The 20,008-nt window shown below is 41.3% G+C and overlaps 1 protein-coding gene across 1 annotated transcript; it reads left to right on the top strand.

Moving 5' to 3' along the window:
• Positions 1–4,754: 4,754 nt before the first annotated feature.
• Positions 4,755–10,899, top strand: LOC109236386. The gene is made up of 4 exons (XM_019402561.1): positions 4,755–4,882; positions 7,023–7,671; positions 7,742–9,481; positions 10,120–10,899. Exons 1-4 carry the CDS (start codon positions 4,755–4,757, stop codon positions 10,897–10,899), a joined length of 3,297 nt encoding a protein of 1,098 aa, XP_019258106.1.
• Positions 10,900–20,008: the final 9,109 nt, after the last annotated feature.

The following is a 20,008-nucleotide window of genomic DNA, read 5'->3' as shown; positions in this document are numbered from 1 at the left end:
GCTAGCCCCGGTAGATTTCATGACCGCACCGGGCTTTCAGGAGGTCACGGGCCGTATGATGCGGTTCATGGACGCTATGACTCAGGCTGGTTTATTTCAAGTGGACCCAATCACATCTCAGGCAGGAGGGGGAGCACAGACCCTTACTGCTCATGCTCCTGGGCATGCAGCCGGAGTATATCAGATCCCAGGCACACTACCCGTGGTCGGAGCCCAGACAGTAGCAGCATCTACACCTGAACCTAGACCAGCTGCGGCCGGAGAGCCACATAAGCTTTTGGACGGGTAGACTAGGCTTCATCCTCCGGTATTTGGGGGTCAACGACATGAGTATCCCTATGACTTAATTGATAGGTGCAGGGACAGACTGCACAACATGAGCATATTGGAATCTCATAGGGTGGATTTCACTTTCGTATTAGAGGGAAGGGCCCGTAGATGGTGCAAGTCTTATCTTCTTGGAAGAACAGCAGATGCTCCTCCCATGACTTGGGACCAGTTTACACAGCTTTTCTTGGATAGGTATATTCCACCCTCTTAGAGGGAAGAGTTGCAAGGTCAATTCGAGCAGCTCGAGCAGGTCGAGATGTCAATGATTGATTATGAGGCAAGATTTTCAAAATTGTCTTGCCATGCACAGATAATATTTCCTACTGATGCATAGAGAGTGCGGAGATTCGTTGCGGGGTGTACCCAACTATTCAGGCTAGCATGGCCCGAGAGGTTGAGATGGGCACTGGTTATCAGCTAGTGGTAGAGATTGCTCGAAGGATTTAGGGCTATCGCTAGAGGGGTAGAGAGCAGATGTAGCAGGACAAGAGGACCCTTTATTGGAGAGCTTAGAGGTGCCCCGGTGAAGGGCAGAGGTTAGTTTGGGAGAGCCCAGCCTAATAGGCCTATACATCCAGCACAACCAGCTCCTTAGGGTGTTCCGGCGCGACCCTATTTATCTCCATACCACGCCGTCCTTGATTACCATGCAAGGATTATTACCTAAGTGATAATAGAGTTGCCGAGGTTGGAGTGGAGGGGTTCATCAGTCAGCACTTCGAGTCGGGTTGTCTCTTTCCTAAAGGCTCGACATATGGCCGAGAAGGGTTGTCTGGATTATCTTGCCTATGTTCGGGACACTACCGCAGAGTCTCCGACGATTGAATCAGTGCCAATGGTTCGAGAGTTCGCCGATGTGTTTCCTTCTGACCTTGCTGGCATGTCGCCGGATCGTGATATTGATTTTTGCATTGACTTGGCTCTAGGAACCCAGCCTATATCTATTCCACCATACCGTATGGCTCCCAAAGAATTGAAGGAGTTCAAGGAGTAGCTTGAAGAGCTGCTAGCAAAGGGGTTTGTCAGACCGAGTGTGTTACCTTGGGGTGCACCGGTATTGTTTGTGAAGAAGAAGGATGGATCTATGCGGATGTACATTGATTACCGCCAATTGAACAAAGTTACCATCAAGAACAAGTACTCTTTGCCGCGTGTCGATGATTTGTTTAACCAGTTGCAGGGTGCTAGGGTGTTTTCTAAGATTGACCTGAAATCGGGGTACCATAAGCTGAAGATTTGGGACTCAGATGTTCTAAAGACTGCCTTCCGTACTAGATACGGTCATTATGAGTTTCTAGTGATGTCCTTTGGCTTGACTAATTCCCCAGCAGCATTCATGGACTTGATGAACAAGGTGTTCATACCTTATATTGATTCTTTTGTTATCATCTTCATTAATGACATCTTGATTTACTCACGCAGCCTGGGGGGCACAAACAGCATTTAAGAGTAGTGCTCCAGACCTTGCGTGAACAGAAACTGTATGCAAAGTTCTCAGAGTGTGAGTTTTGGTTAGATTCCGTGGCATTCTTGGGACATGTTGTATCAGGCGAGGGTACTAAGGTGGATCCCAGGAAAATTGAGGCAGTTCAGAGTTGGACTCGTCCTACTTTGGCGATCAAGATCAGGAGCTTCTTGGGGTTAGCAGATTATTATCGCCGGTTTGTGGAGGGGCTTTCATCCATTGCAGCACCTTTGACCAGATTGACCTAGAAAGGTGCTCGATTCCGTTTGTCTGACTATTTCGAGGCGAGGTTTCAGAAGCTCAGGACAGCCTAGACTACAACACCAGTGTTAGTGTTGCCTTCCGGTCCAGGGATATATACTTTGTATTGCGACGCTTCGCACATTGTCTTGGGTTGCGTATTGATGCAGGAGGGGCGAGTTATTGCATATGCTTCACGTCACCTGAAGCCCCATGGGAAGAATTATCCTATGCACGATTTGGTGCTGGCCGCGATCATCCACGCTCTTAAGATTTGGAGGCATTATCTATATGGGGTGTCTTGTGAGGTCTACACTGATCACTGCAGTTTGCAGCACTTGTTCAAGCAAAGGGATCTCAATTTGAGGCAGCGCAGATGGCTTGAGTTACTAAAGGACTATGACATCCCTATTCTTTATCATCTGGGCAAGGCGAATATAGTCGCGGATGCCTTGAGCAGGAAGGAAGAGAGTATGGGTAATTTGGCATTCCTATCAGTAGAGGAGAGGACACTAGCTTTGGACATCCAGTCCTTGGCTAACAGACTCATGAGGTTGGACATTTCAGAGCCCAACCGAGTTCTTGCATGTGTTGTTACCCGGTCTTCATTATTGGGGCAGATCAAGGCCCAACATTTTGATGATCCGTACTTGGCAGCCCTTAGAGAGACAATATTATAGGGAGGTACCAAAGAGGTTTCTATCGGCGAGGATAGTGTCTTGCGACTCCAAGCTCGTATATGTGTTCCTAATGTCGATGGCTTGAGGGAGAGGATTCTAGAGGAGGCGCACAGTTCTCAGATTCTATCCACCCAGGTGCTACGAAGATGTATCGGGATCTGAGACAGAACTATTGGTGGTGTCGGATGAAGAAGGACATAGTTGAGTATGTTTCTAGGTGCCTAAATTGCCAGCAGATCAAGTATGAGCACCAGAGGCCAGGTGGCCTACTCCAGCAGATGACTATACCCGAGTGGAAGTGGGAGCGCATCACTATGGACTTCGTGGTTGGGTTGCCACGGGCTTTGCGGAAGTTCGATGCAGTTTGGGTTATTGTTGACAGGTTGACCAAGTCGACACACTTCATTCCAGTAGCCACTACTTACACTTCAGAGAGGTTGGCCCAGATTTACATCCAGGAGATAGTTTGATTGCCCGATGTGCCTGTGTCCATCATATCAGATAAAGGTCCTCAGTTCACTTCGCATTTCTGGAGAGCCGTACAGAGTGAGTTGGGAACCCATGTGGAGCTCAGCACAGCATTCCGTCCACGGACTGATGGGCAGTTAGAGCGGACAGTTTAGATATGGAAGGACATGCTAAGGGCATGTGTGATTGACTTTGGTGGATAGTGGGATCAGTTCTTGCCATTAGCCGAGTTCGCTTACAATAACAGTTATTAGTCCAACATAAAGATGGCTCCATTTGAGGCTTTATATGGTCGGTGTTGTCGTTCTCCCATCGGGTGGTTTGAGCCTGGCGAGGCTAAGTTATATGGTATAGATTTGGTGAAGGATGCCTTGGAAAAGGTAAAGTTGATTCAGGAGCGGCTCCGCGTGGCACAGTCCTAACAGAAGAGTTATGCGGATAAGAAGGCGCGCGATGTATCATTTATGGTCAGCGAGAAGGTTCTCTTGAAAGTCTCGCCGATGAAAGGTATTATCAAATTCGAGAAGAAGGGAGAGTTGAGCCCAAGGTTCATAGGCCAATATGAGGTGTTGAGGAGAGTTAGAGAGGTTGCTTATGAGCTTGCTTTAGCTCCCAGCTTATCACGGGTTCATCCGGTATTCCACGTGTCTATGTTTCCGAGGTATCACGCCGACTTATCTCATGTGTAAGGTTTCAGCTCTATTCAGCTAGATGAGAGCTTGGGCTACAAGGAGGAGCTAGTTGCTATTGTTGATAGACAGGATCCCCAGCTGAGTTCCAAGAGGATATCTCCAGTAACGGCCTAATGGAGAGGCCAACCAGTAACGGAGGCGACTTGGGAGTCCGAGTAGCACATGCGGAGCAGATACCCACACTTATTCAGCACTCCATGTATGACTCTAGACCCGTTCGAGGATGAACATTTATTTAAGAGGTGGAGAATGTAATGGACCGACCGATCATTTTGCTTTCTAGGACCCCGTACCCTTAAATAAGACTTCCAGTACTTGTGTTTTACTAATTTGTGACTTGCGGGGATAGTTGGTTCGGGATTTGGGAGAGTTCTGAGTGATATAGGAACACTTGGTTCCTTAAGGTTAGCCAAAACGGGCAAGTTTGACTTTGGTCAACATTTTGAGTAAACAACCTCGGAATCGGGATTTGATGGTTACAATAGGTTCGTATGATGATTTCGAACTTGGGTATATGCTCGGACCGGGTATTTGATGATCCGGGAGCGTTTCGGCACCCAATAGTGAAAGTTGGTTCTTGAAGGTTTTAGAAGTTCTTTAAATTTGGTTTGGAACGCATTTTTGTGATACTGAGGTCCAAACAGAATTTCGAGACCACGAATAGTTCCTTAATATCATTTAAGACTTGCACACAAAATTTGGTGTCATTCTGAATAGTTTAAGTACGTTTCGGCGCATTAGAAGTGAAATGAAGAACTTGAAGTTCTTAAGTTTGATTCATTGGTTTTGGGTTGCGATTCTTAGTTTTAATGTTGTCTCGGGCATTACGAGAGTTCGAGCGAGTCCGTCTTATGATTCCAAAATTGTTGGTATGTTCGGATGGGGCCTCGGGGGCCTGGGATACTATTCGAGCCGCGGAAGTGGAAGAGGGAGGACAGCCCTGGCACCGTCGGTGCGGACTTTTTGACGCACTTGCGCGACCGCAGGTGCGAGATCAGTGGCTGCAGGTGCGAGCCTTTGCGGTGATGCGGTCCCTTGAGCCCGCAGATGCTGAGCTTGGCCAGTAGGGGAAGATGTGAACCTGCGATGGTTTTTCCGTAGGTGCGGGACCGCAGGTGCGGCCAACTCCCCGCAGGTGCGAAAAAGCTGAAGGTAGTGAGGTTCATTTAATACGGGACATAGACCAATTTTTACACATTTTACTCACTCCTTAGGCGATTCATGGAGCTTCTTGAGAGGAATTTTCACCTAGCTTTTAGAGGTAAGTGATTTCTACCACGTGTGAGTTAAATACTTAAATTATGGGTAGATTAACATGTAGACTTTAGTGAAAATTATGGGTCTAGAGGAAAACCTAGGGTTTTGATAAAAATGAAGTTTTACCACGAAAATGGTTATGGAACATGGTAAAAATTATATATTTATGTTCCTTAGGTTGTGGGTAAAAATTATATATTTATGTTTCGGGCACGTGGTTCCGGAGATGAATTTTTAGGAATCTTGCAAATTGAATTGGGAAATTTATTAACAGATGGGATACGAACTTTTAAGCCTATATTGATTAGTCTTTACCCTATTTGAATAGTTTTGGATCGTTCGTCACCGAATTGAGGGTTTCGGGCATAAGCTTGGACCGGAAGTAGGCCTTGAAGCGAGGGAAGTCTCTTTTCTAACCTTGCAAGAGGGTAATTTCTCCATAGGTGAATTTAAATAATATGTCATTATTTGTGGGGGCTACGTACGCACTAGGTGACGAGAGCCCGTACGTAGCTACTAACTATGCCTATGTCCGAGTTGGTTAGGCCTACATCATGCCTTGTTGATATGGTTACCAATTTATATTTATTGTTTGCCTTGTTAAGTAGTGGGATTTAGTGGTTTGCTAAACGTTTTTGAGGAAGTTGAAATTGTTAGAAAAATTGGGACCTTAATGGTTTTAATTTGAACTTCGTATTTTTAAAAGAATGGAAGAATACTAGAATAACTTAAGAAACCTATGTGCAACCGCGTCGCAGGTATGATTCGCGAGTGGGGTAATCCTTTACATTTATATTTGACCTCGTCGCATGAATGATTTGCGAGCGGGGTAATTCTTTAAATTTATGTTTGACCGCGTCACATGAATGATTCGTGAGCGAGGTAATAGATGCATCTATGGTTCGCGTCGTTCAACCCTCGGTAATGCACAATTTATATTTATGTCAGATCGGGCTGAACGTTCTCAGTGGAATTTGTGTATGATATTAGAATTGGAAGCCTTTCTATAATTGTATAAATTTACTATTTTAGAGATTCATTTGCAAAAATTGAAGGAACTGTGTTAGTTTCTCGAAAATAATGGAAGAACTGTTCAATTATTTCTTGTTCTGAGTTATTTTATTTTTTTGTATTTATGTATATTGTGTTTATTTAGAATCATACATTATTACTTTATTGGCCATAGTATGTGTCGAAGTCGACCCCTCGTTACTACTTCTTCGAGGTTAGACTAGATACTTACTGGGTACATATTTTTATGTACTCATGCTACGCTTCTGTACTTGATTGTACAGGATTTAAGGCTGGTGCATCGTGAGACCAGCTCGGCGCATAGATTAATTTTCCACTCCGAGACTATCGATGAGCTGCCCCCTTCGAGCCATTCTGCAGCAGCTGCAGTCTTACACTATTTGGGAGATTTTTTGTTTAATTAGTGTTGGCTTGCTTAACAATGATGTTGGGCGCCATCACGGCCTAATATGAAATTGGGTCGTCACAAATAGCCAAACTGTGCACGGAAATCGAGTAAGGCTTAAACACAGAGTTTGGTTCTAAATCACCGAGCGAAGTGCAGATTCTCAAAATGACCAGTCGGGTCGTTACAATAATTCAACATATACTTTTAAGTAAAATTATTATTTATCATACATGTCATTGGTGGAACACCAACAATTGGGGCTATGGAAAGGTTTATAGCTGGGCAGGGGAGCTACTCAGTTAAACCTAAGATATACTACCATAATGAAGGATACTTTGTGGTGAATTTTGCAAACCTAGAAGAAAGGAATATGGTGATGTACTCGGGACCTCATATGCTGAATAACAGGCCTGTTGTAGTTAAGCAATGGGATGATGATTTCGACTTTGATGAAGAAGATGTAAAAACAGTACCAATTTGGGTAAAGCTGCCAAACCTGCCTTTGAGTTGCTGAGTGCAAAAGCATTGAGTAAAATTGGAAGTGTCCTAAGCCAACCCATATATGCAGATGCTTGCACTTCAAATATTGACAGAATTTCCTATGCAAGAATATTAGCGGAGGTAGATGTTACTAAGGAGCTACCAAAGAACATCAAAGTGAAAGACCCCAAAGGTAGAGTAATAGTGCAAGAAGTATGGTATGACTGGAAGCCCAGCTATTGTGCAAAGTGTATGAGGATAGGGCATAATTGCCAACAACAGCAGCAGGTCTACACAACACCAGACAGGAAGCAAGAACAACAACAACACAAAGCACCAGTTAAGCAAAGGACTGAATGGAAGCCAGTTAACACAAGAGCAGGAAACCAAAGCCAACAGCACCAGGAAATGATTGCAAGAGCAAATGTGCAGGGACAAGAAAATGCTAAAGGTGAAGCAACTGATGAACAATGGCAGCAAGTTAAAAGCAAATCAGCAGCTAAAGGACAAAAAATATTTGTTCCTGAGAATCAAATACAAGTGGTGAATGGCTTTAGCAGTTTAAGAGATACAAACCAGGAGCAAGCTATCAAGAGGAATACAGAATGCAGCACAAGTAGAGGAGGGATGGCAGACGAGGTACACAAAACAATACAGTTGATTAATGATAGTAACATGGAATGTTAGAGGTTTTAATAAAATATTCAAGCACAAGGAGCTAAAGGAGTTTGTGAAGACTAATAAAGTAGAAATTATAGCTATATATGAACATAGAGTAAGTGAAGCAAAAGCTGAGAAGATAATTACAAAAATATTACCTGGATGGAAATGGTGCCACAATGTATCCAATACTTGTAAAGGAAGAATATGGGTGCTGTGGAATCCAAATATAGTTCAGTTCACAATGACAGGAAGTTATGCACAGCTGATACATGGGACTGTGAAGAACTTTAAAAGTATTATAGAATTCCAATTCTCTACAATATATGGTCTACATAATATAAATGATAGGAAGGAATTATGGGAGATGATAAGGATCATTGAGAAACAAGTTAAAGAGCCATGGTTATTGATGGGAGATTTCAACTCAATTTTTGGAGATGAAGACAGAATGCAAGGCAGGGATGTACTGGATAGTGAAACAAAAGATTTTAGAGAAGTGGTTGAGGAATGCAACTTAGCTGAACTACCCACAATAGGCAGATCGTATACATGGACAAATAGCCATGTTTTTAGTAGGATTGATAGAGCCTTGGTGAATGATAAATGGATACTAAATATGCCTTCTCGACAAGTGCATGTCATGAACCCTGGTTTCTCATATCATTCCCCCTTGGGTATGGAAACAAGTGTGGAAAGTGATAATAAGAGAAGGCCTTTCAAGTTCTATAACTGTATGGTAGATCACCCTGACTTTAGACATATTGTGGAATCTAATTGGAAATGGAAAGCAGGGACAATGGAAGACATATGGAAGAATCTGAAGCATGTCAAAGCAGCTCTTAAACAACTAAATAACAAAGAGTTCATGAATGTTAAGCTGAAGATAAAGAGTATAAGAGACAAACTACAAGAAGTACAAGGCAGAATGAAAGATCATAATGCACCATCAAGGCTATTTGAAGTGGAGAAAGTGATGATTCAACAACTGAAGAAGTGGGATAAAATTGAGGAAGCAATATACAAACAGAAGTCAAGAATACAATGGCTACAGCTGGGGGACTCAAATACTGCTTACTTCTTTGCAAGCATGAAAGGAAGGAAGGCTCGGAATCAAATCACAAAGCTTATTGATAGTAAGGGTAATACCTTAACAAACTGTCAAGAGATTGAAAATGAAATTGTCAACTTTTACAAAAACCTACTGGGTTCAACATGTGGAAACATACCTGCCATACACCATGGGAAGATAAGGAAGGGGCCAATGTTAAGCAGGAAGCAACAGTTGGGACTCATAGCTCTTTTTAACAAGGAGGATGTATATGAAGCTCTCAAGAGTATTGATGATATGAAGGCACCTGGGGGAGATGGGTTTAATGCATGTTTTTTCAAAAAGACTTGGAGTATGAATGGAGATGAAATAGCAAAGGCAGTTCTACAGTTCTTTAGCACTGGGAAAATGTTCAAGCCAATAAATTGCACAGCTGTTACTCTCATTCCCAAAGTAAAGAACCCAACTTCCATTAAAGAATACAGACCAATTTCTTGTTGTACTACCTTATACAAAATTATATCCAAAATGTTGACAGGTAGGTTGAGGAGGGTCATGAACACACTGGTAGATGGAAGTCAGGCAGCTTTTGTTCCTGGGAGAGGATTGGTGGATAATATACTGCTCAGTCATGAACTAATAAAAGGATATGGAAGGAAGGGAGTCTCACCTAGATGCATGATCAAGATAGACATGCAGAAGGCATATGACTCATTGGAATGGATCTATTTGGAGCAGGTGCTTGATGGGTTGTGTTTTCCTAAAAAGTTTGTAGGATGAATTATGGAGTGCATTAGAACAGTGTCATATTATATTAATATAAATGGTTGTCCAACTGTTCCATTTGAGGCTAAGAGAGGGGTGAGACAGGGAGACCCCATGTCCCCATTGCTTTTTGTCCTAGCAATGGAATACTTGACCAGAAGTTTAAAGAATTTAAAGGAGCAACCTAACTTCAATTATCACCCAAGATGTGAGAAACCGGTATTATTCAGCTTAGTTTTGCTGATGACCTGCTACTTTTTTGCCGGGGTGATAGGGTGTCTGTGCAACTATTATATGAATGCTTCAACAGTTTTTCACAAGCTTCAGGATTAGTGGCAAATCAGACCAAAAGCAACATTTATTTTGGAGGTGTCTCAAATGAAGAACAACAGGAGATTACTAAAATCACTGGGTTTAGCATTGGAGAACTGCCTTTTAGATATTTAGGTGTGCCTTTAAGTACAAAAAGGCTATCAATTAGCCAATGCCAACCATTGTTAGACAAAATGCTGGGAAGAATTAAATAATGGACAGTGAAGTTCTTGAGCTATGCAGGAAGATTACAACTAATCAAAAGTGTGCTTATTGCTATATAGTCTTTCTGGTCGCAGATTTTTCCCTTACCAAAGAAGATCATTCAGCAGGTGGAAGCAATATGCAGGAAATTCCTATGGACTGGTGACACCAACTCAAGCAAGAAGGCTTTAGTGGCATGGGACAAGCTGTGCAGACCTAAAACTAAAGGAGGACTAAATGTCACAGACCTCAATACATGGAACCGGGCAGCTTTGTTGAAACATCTATGGAACATAGGTAAGAAAAAAGATAAGCTATGGATTAAATGGGTGCATGCATATTATATAAAAGGAAGGAAACCATGGGAAGTTGATGCAAAACAGGCTTCCTGGATCATAAGGAAGATCTTGCAAGTAGGGAAATACATGACTGACGCAGGATTGGACACTAAAAGGGCAATGCAAGCTGATTCATTTACCATTAGAGAAATGTATAAGCAACTAAGAGGGGAATTCCTGAAGGTGAACTGGAGTCGAATGTTGTGCAACAACAGAAGCAGTCCAAAATGGAAATTTATCTTGTATTTGGCAGTACAGGGGAAATTATACACAAAAGATAGACTGATAGGATGGGGAATGCAAGTTAGCCCAGAATGTCCACTAAGTGAACATGAGATGGAAAATCATAGCCACATATTCTTTACTTGCAGCTTCTCAGAAGACATTTGGATAAGGTTACTGAAGTGGATGGCAATTAACAGAGAACCAACAAGCTGGGATGAGGAGATCAAATGGGCAGCAGAACAGGTGAAAGGTAATGGATTCAAAACCATGCTGTACAGACTGTGCATGATAGGAGCAGTGTATCATATATGACTGGAAAGGAACAGGAGGCTTTTTCAGAAGATTAAAAGAAGTAATGAAGACATTACTAGACAAATAGTTAGAGACATACAATGTATAGGTTATAATCATAGTAGATTGAGTAATAGTTTACAAAAGCTTAACTATTATCCTTAGAGTAGTCTTTGAGGTAGAGGTGTTGCTAAGTTTGGGGCTTCATATCCAAACTTAGGAGTTATGCTTGTATATATTCTTTGGTAATAAAGCAGTTAATTATCAAAAAAAAAAAAGAGTTCAAAAATAAAGACACGCTCATTTTTGTCATAGTAATAAGAATAATGAACATAATTCGAAGGATCAAATTAACAATAAAGTTTTGATTATTTAACACAACTAAATATGAAATGGAATATACACTTTTATATGTTTGTTGTCCTATCTATAAAACAAGAACCCTAAGATACATTCATCAATTTATCCTATAAAAAGAGAATTTTTAGTTGATAAAATAATTATTAATATTAAATATCAAAAATTTGAATCATAAAATATATGAATAAATAATTAAAATTTTAAAATACTATATTAGAAAAAGAATATGATTCTATTAACTTCTCTATTAACACCCGAATTTGGTAAAAGCGCTAAATAAGGTTAAAAAATAGAAACTAAAACGTATTCTAAATGAGTTTTTATTAATTATTTTTTCTTTATTTATTATAAAATTTTAGCTTAACATTAGTTGTTTTTATACTTTACATTGCCATTTATCAAATCTTTTAACGAGCCATAGGACCAACCTATTCATTCCCAAATCTCTAAGACATGAAAATATTTTTTCAATTTATGTTTTTGATTTTTTTTTTAAATTACGATAAAAGTATAGCTAACCATATATCTGTCTTCTTGAATAACTTGAGAATAGTTTTCTAAAAATACTTTCAAAGAAATTCTAAAATCTTCAAGCTATTTATTTTTACTGGAGCTAAAGAGGAAGTATAATAGCCTGTGAAATTTAATACGTAGCTTGATGATTGAGGACTTCTAAGGGACATAGGTTATTCCGTTTATTGAGTTAGCTATGTAAGACAAAACATTCCTCAATTTCAAGAACTTACACTTTTTTATAACTTAAACACATTTAATATAATTTTTATATGATATTTTTACAAAAAAAATTCTCACAGAGAAAGGATCCACGCGCAACGCGCGTACACTATAAACTAGATAGTATAAGATACATGAGATAAACTCTAGCAATTGCGTGCTAATATTTAAATATAATTATCTCCCTTAAATTTCCAATTATGCAGAAATTATAAGAAATTGGGACTTGAAAGATTCATGCATATTTTTTTTCCTTTTGTTTTACGGTTTTGGGTTGGAAATACAAGACTCTTTATCCTCAAGTCCTGCGGTTGCTATATAATATTAACATTTTTACATGCTATGAAAATGGAAAAGTGTATTTAATTTGAGGCCACCAAATGGAAGTTAAGAATTAAATTCGAGTTCCACCCTTTAAAGCGAAAAAGTTATTTCAAAAGCCTTAAATGGATTAGTTTCAGTGACGAATTACAACATTAATCATAGTTTTAGTTTATATGAAGTGTGAACAAGCATATTAGATTATCTGAGTGTAGACAATACAATTTATTGGGTCTTATCCATATAAAATTTTGAGTTAAATCCCAAATAACTATTAAGCAAGAATTAATTTAAATAATTGTCCACCAAACAACTTAAACTAGAAATAGCAGACAGATGAAAAATATGTGTATACCTTATGTATAATATATGTATAATCATAAATTATTAATGCATAATTTATGTATACTTGTGATGAACCAAAAGGTCATCACTTCTTTTTAAGTTTAATTCTATGTTCCGAGGCCTTAAAATCCTCTTTTATCTTTGCCTCGATTCGCATGCGCAGTCCGGGCGTGTAACTGAAAAGCTGTTATGTGAAAAATCCGTGAAATACATCGGTCAACGTTTTGGGTAAAACGACCCGGACCCATGATTTGACGGTTCCAGAGGGTCCGTAGGAAAATATGGAACTTGGGCGTATGCCCAGAATCGAATTCCGAGGTCCCAAGCCCGAGAAACGAATTTTTGAAGAAAATTATTTTCTGAAATTGTTTAAAGGAAATTGAAATGAAATTCGATTAGAACATGATGGTATCGGGCCCGTATTTTGATTCTGGCGCCCGGTACACGTCTTAAATATGATTTAAGATGATTTTTTGAAATTTGGTGAGAAACCGATGTCATTTGACATGATCCAGACCTAAATTGCAAAAATAGATATTTTCTGAAGTTTGAGAAAAATTCTTTGATTTTGAGGTTTAATTCGTTGTTATTGAGGCTATTTTAGCGACTTGATCGCACGGATAAGTTCGTACCATGTCATTGAGTTAGTACGTATGTTTGGTTAGGAGCCCCAAGGGCTCGGAAGTGTTTCGGATGTGTTTCGGAAGGTTTCGGACTTAAGAAAAATTCCAGGTTTTCAACGGTTGAGTTTCTGATGTTTCCTTCTTCGCGTTCGCGGGAGGACCCACGCGAACGCGATGTGTTAAATTATGATGAAGGAAATTCCTTCTATGCGAACGCGTAGCACAAGTCGTGAACACGAGGCATTGGGGGGTTATCCCTTCGCGAACGCGGTCCTGGCCACGTGAACGCGAAGGCTAAATGAGCCTGGGCAGGGGGTGGGGCATTTGTTCTACGCGAACGTGACCCATTGGACGCGAACGCGAGGGCTCGCGTAGTTTCCTCTCCACGAACGCGAGCCCGCTTACACGAACGTGAAGGTCTACAGGCCTGACTCATCGCGAACGCGGTGTGTCTGTCGCGAACGCGTAGAGTTTGCCTAGGAGCTCCTGTCTTAAAAGACGAATACGAATTAGTAGGGAGAGTAATTTCGCCCAGTTATATTTAATTCTCAAAAACTAAACACTTACGGGATTTTCATAATTTTTCACAAACCTCTTCTTCTCCAAAGCTCTTAGGCGATTTTTGAAGCATTTCCTCACCATAATCTCTAGGATAAGTAAGCTTTAACTTGTTTTCTTCTATTTTTATCAACACCCACTAGATTTCTAGGCCTAAAACATGAGATTAAGGGTAGGAAATTAGGGATTTGGGTAGAGTTAGGGCGTTTGGATTAATTGTGATTTAGACCTCGTTTTAGGGTCGAATCTAAACTAATTTTATATTCGGGCTCGTGGGTGAATGGGGTATTGGATTTTGGTTCGAGCCTCGTGTTTTGACCAAGCGGGCTCGGGGTCGATTTTTGGATTTTTGGGAAGAATGATTAGAAAGCTATAATTAGGCATTGGAATTGAATTGTTTAGTGTTTATTGATGTTATGAAGTCGATTATGTATAGATACAATTGATTTGGAGCTAAATTCAAAAGGGAAAGCGGTGTTGAGGCTTGAGTTGGCCGTGAATGTTCGAGGTAAGTGTTTGGTCTAACCTTAACTTGAGGGATTAGGAGTTGTGTCTAATTTGCTATGTGCTTCTTGTTGAGTACGACGTATAGGCACGGTGACGAGTATCTATACGTTGGTGTCTAGCATGACCGTGAATCTTATATTATGATTTTCATGACTTCGTTGTATTATTCAAGCCTTGGTGAAGATATATATTTGTTGTGTAAAGTTGTGGAACGAATTATGACCTATGAACATTGAGGAGCATTGGCTCCAGTTGTATAACGAATTGTGATAGTATAAGTGATAATTAGATCTCTAGAGCATTGGTTCGAGTTGTGAAGTAAAAGTGAGAAAGGGAAGGGATCATTATATTGCCCCCTTGCCGGGCTATTGTGGGGTTGTGATTCCCTTGCATTGTGTTCTTAATTTATATTATGGATGCTTAGGTTGATGATTCGTTGTGTTAGATGTTGTAACAAGTTTTGTTATAGATGAGTTAGTTAGGTGTTGTAACAAGTTTAGTTATAGCGGAGGTAGTTAGGTGTTGTAACATGTTTGGTTATAGCTGGGTTGTTAGGTATCGTAACAAGTTTGGTTATAGCTGAGGTAGTTAGATGTTGTAACAAGTTTGGTTATAGTTGCTTCTCCCTTGCTGGGATATTGTTGAAATATCATTGTTTCCTTACCGGGATGTTTGTTGATGATATTATTCCCTTGTCGGGATTCCTTGTGATTATTGTTGGCTTGAAATGGGAGCGGGTGGTACGCCTACCACGAGATATAATGAAATGGGAGCAGGTGGTATGCCTACCACGAGATATAATGAAATGGGAGCGGGTGGTACGCCTACCACGAGATATAATGAAATGGGAGCGGGTGGTACGCCTACCACGAGATATAATGAAATGGGAGCTGGTGGTACGCCTACCACGAGGTATAATGAAATGGGAGCGGGTGGTACGCCTACCACGAGATACAGGAAATGGGATCGGGTCGCACGCCTGCAACAAGATGTGAAAAGAAAGTAAAATCTGCCTTTGTTTTCCTTATTCTTCTTAGTGGTTGGATTTTGATTCATTTATAGTTCTCTTGATATTCTGTTTCTACCTGTCATTCCCCGAAGCATGTTTCCCCCTCCCTTCCTTACTTGTTTATTTTTGCTTTACTTTCCGCTGTATATTATATAATTGCACAGGTTTATTTTGTGGTCTGGTCCTAGCCTCGTCACTATTTTGCCGAGGTTAGGCTAGGCACTTACCAGCACATGGGGTCGGTTGTGCTGATACTACACTTTGCACTATTATGTGCAGACCCAGTGTTGTGGACTTTGGACCGTAGTGAGATTGCTGATTCTTGATCATCAGGCGACCCGAGGTAGTCCTGCAGGCGTGCGCAGGCCTTGGCGTCTCCTTCCATCTACTATTCCTGTTTCTTTCATGCATTTCTAGAGACAATGTTGTATTTATTTCATCAGGCCCTTTATTTGTAGCATTCTTAGACCGTCTGTGAAACTGTGACACCAGTTCTGGGTAATCGAGACTCAAACAGTTGTACTAGGTATTTATGTTTAGATAGTTTGTTGTTTTTCTTCCACCATGTAAATGTTATTACTTTGAAATTGTAAATGAATATGAAATGGGTAAAAGGTAATTTGTGCTATTAATTGGCTTGCCTAGCTCGCATTAGTAGGCGCCATCACGACTCCGAGGGTGGGAAATTCGGGTCGTGACAAGTTGGTATTAGAGCTCTAGGTTACATGGGTCTCACAGTTCACAGACAAGCTTAGTAGAGTCTGAGAAATCGGTATAGAGACGTCTGTATTTATCACAGAGGCTACAGAGTTAGGAAAAACTTCACATTTGTTCTTTCTTGTCGTGCGATTTGGTTTCTCAATGCTGATTGAAACCTCTACTCTTGTCTTTTTTCGAATCGCGAGGTCACGTACCGCTTCTTCAGCCGAGCAGCAGCACGGACCGGTGATAGATCAGCTATATCTTCGGAGGCCTTGTGGAGGTCTGATAAGTTTCACCAAGCTCTTCTGAGGATCCCCAAGATTGTCTAGATAGTTGTCATGAGGTTCTTAGGAACATGGGGATCGTGGAGACCAATGGGGTCGATTTTGCTACTTTTCGCTTGTCTGGATCCTCCAAGACTTGTTGGAGAGATTATTGATTGGCTATACCAGTTAGGTCATCAGCTTTGACTTGAGAAAAATTCACACAACTATTTCTGGAGAAGTTTCTCCCCATCACTCAGGGAGAGACCTATCAGAGGCAGTTTTAGCGTCTCCAGCAGGGTTCTATGACTGTTACTCAGTACGAGATTAGATTCATCGACTTGGCTCGTCATGCTCTTATCCTACTTCCCACTGTGAGAGAGTGAGGAGGTTCATTGAGGGACTCGTCCAGCCGCTCAATTAGCTAGAGGTGAAGGTAGAGGTATTAGAGGTGGAGGTAGAGGTATTAGAGGTGGAGATAGAGATAATAGAGGTGGAGGTAAAGGTACTAGAGGTGGAGGTGCAGGTAATGTTCTGGTTTGTGGTAGAGAAGTTTCGGTTTTATTTTGCGCCATATCTAGTCATGTCTAGTGATTCTTGGAGTGCCCCTGTGTATGTGTAGGCCGGTGGGTGATTCTATTGTAGTGGATCGCGTCCATTATTCATGTATAGTGGTTATTGGAGGTCTTGAGACTTGTGTAGATTTGCTTCTTTTGGACATGGATGATTTCGGTGTCATATTAGGGATGGACTGGTTATTACCTTACCACGCTACCTTGGACTGTCATGCCAAGACTCTGACCTTAGCTTTGCCGGGTTTGCCTCGTTTAGAGTGGAGAGAGACTCCTGGTCATTCTACCCGTAGTGTTATCTCTTATGTGAAGGCTCGGCGTATGGTCGAGAAGGGATGTTTGGTCTATTTTGCTTATGTTCGCGATACTAGTAATGAGGTCCCTCCTATTGATTCTGTGCCCGTTGTTCGGGAGTTTCCTGAGGTATTTCATTCAGACCTACCGGGTATGCCACCCGACAGGGATATTGATTTCTTCATTGATTTGGCTCCGGGAACTCAGCCCATATTTATCCCACCGTATCGTATGGACCCGCCTGAGTTGAAAGAGTTGAAGGAGCAGTTGGAGGACTTGCTTGAGAAGGGTTTTATTAGACCCAGTGTTTCGCCTTGGGGTGCGCTGGTGTTGTTTGTTAAAAAGGAGGATGGGTCGATGCGAATGTGTATTGATTACCGGTAGTTGAACAAGGTTACAATCAAGAATAAGTATCCATTGCCGAGGATTGATGATTTGTTTGATCAACTTCAGGGTGCCAAGGTATTTTCGAAGATTGACTTGAGATCTAGCTACCATCAGTTGAGGATTAAGGCATCTGATGTCCCTAAGACAGCTTTCCGCACTCGGTACGGGCATTATGAGTTCTTTTGATGTCATTCGGGTTGACAAATGCCCCAACAACTTTTATGGATTTGATGAACCGAGTGTTCAGGCCTTATTTGGATTCGTTCGTGATAGTCTTCATTGATGATATTTTGATATATTCCCGCATTCGAGAGGAGCACGAGCAGCATCTTAGAGTGGTTCTTCAGACTCTGAGGGATAGTCAGTTATATGCTAAGTTCTCTAAGTGTGAGCTCTGGTTGAATTCAGTTGCATTTCTGGGTCATGTTGTATCAGCAGAGGCTATTCAGGTGGACCCGAAGAAGATTGAGGTAGTCAAGAACTGGCCTAGACCAGCATCAGCTACAGAGATTCAGAGCTTCATGGGATTGGTAGGCTACTATCGTCGGTCCATGGAGGGGTTTTCATCTATTGCATCCCCGATGACCAGGTTGACCCAGAAGGGTGCCCAGTTCGGATAGCCGGACGAGTGTGAGGCGAGCTTTCAGAAGCTCAAGATAGCTCTGACTACGGCACCGGTGTTGGTTTTGCCCACAGGTTCAGGGCCTTATATAGTTTATTGTGATGTTTCTCGTATTGGACTTGGTGCAGTGTTGATGTAGGATGGCAAGGTCATTGCCTATGCTTTGCGACAGTTGAAGATTCATGAGAAGAACTATCCAGTTTATGACTTGGAGTTGGCAGCCATTGTTCACGCATTGAAGATTTGGAGGCATTATCTGTTTGGCATGGCATGTGAGGTGTTCACGGATCACAAGAGTCTGCAGTATTTGTTCGAGCAAAAGGAGTTGAATTTGAGGCAGAGGAGGTGGTTGGATTTGTTATATGCAGATGGATCCTGGAAGGGTTATGGTGGTTTAGATGACGACTGGAGGTTGTATTTTCTGCGGTTATAGGAATCCAGTTNTATTTTTGTCCCCAATTGTGAACACTAAATCTCTTCTTCTCTTATCAGCATAAGACTTTTGTCTACTTTTAGCTGCAAGCAATCTTTGTCTGATCAACTGGACCTTGTCCATAGCTTCTTGTACTAGGTTGGGTCCCAATAAGTTAGTCTCACCAGCTTCAAACCATCCGATAGGAGAACGACATCTTCTACCATACAATGCTTCGTACGGTGCCATTTGAATACTGGACTGGAAGCTATTGTTGTAAGCAAATTCAGCTAACGGTAGATAAGTGTACCAACTACCTCCAAACTCAAGAATGGAAGCTCTCAACATATCCTCCAAGATCTGAATAGTATGTTCAGATTGCCCGTCTGTTTGAGGATGAAATGCAATACTAAGATCTACTCGTGTACCTAATGCTTCTTAGAAAACATTTACCAAAAACGTGAAGTGAACTGTGATCCTCTATCAGAGATGATGGATACTGGTACTCCGTGAAGTCGGACAATTTCGTTCATAAATATCTGTGCATATCTGACTCCACCATATGTAGTCTTCACCGGCAAAAAGTGTGTTGATTTCGTTAGTCGATCTACAATCACCCATACTGAGTCATAACCTTTAAGGGTTCGTGGTAGCCCGGTGACAAAATCCATAGTAATTCTTTCCCATTTCCACTCTGGAATCTCAATTTGTTGTAGTAGTCATGTGGGTCGTCGATGCTCAGCCTTGACCTGCTGACAAGTTAACAACTAGAAACAAGTTAGCAATATCTTCTTCATACCTTCCCACCAATAAAAACTTGCTTCAGGTCATAGTACATTTTGTGGATCCAGGATGCATAGTGTATTTAGTGTTGTGTAGCTTCTTTAAAAAATACCATGTCTTAACCCATCTACGTCTGCTACACATAGTCTGTCACCCATCGTAAGAACACCATCACTTTCAACAATCATATCCTTGCTTTTACCAGCTAAGGCCTTATCTCTGTATTTGCATAATCGTTCATCCTCATATTGGGTGGCCTTAATGCGCTCAACTAATGAAGACTTAGCCTGAGCACAAGCCAACAATGACTCTGAATTTCCGACACTAAATCTGATACCTGTATCTTGTAGTCTCTGAATATCTCTGGCCAATAGTCTCTTTGCAGGGGCTATATGTGCCAAACTCCCCATAGATTTTCTACTCAATGCATCAGCCACCACATTGGCTTTTACAGGATGATACAAAATAGAACAATCATAGTCTTTGAGTAATTCCATCCAACGATGCTGCCGAAGATTTAGATCTCTCTGCTGAAAGATATACTTCAGACTTTTATGGTCAGTATAAATCTCACAAGTTTCACCGTATAGATAATGTCTCCAAATTTTTAGAGTAAATACCACTGCAGCCATCTCCA

This window comes from Nicotiana attenuata, unplaced genomic scaffold, assembly GCF_001879085.1.
Source record: "Nicotiana attenuata strain UT unplaced genomic scaffold, NIATTr2, whole genome shotgun sequence".
NCBI lineage: Eukaryota > Viridiplantae > Streptophyta > Magnoliopsida > Solanales > Solanaceae > Nicotiana > Nicotiana attenuata.
This window is presented reverse-complemented; position numbering and strand designations above follow the sequence as displayed.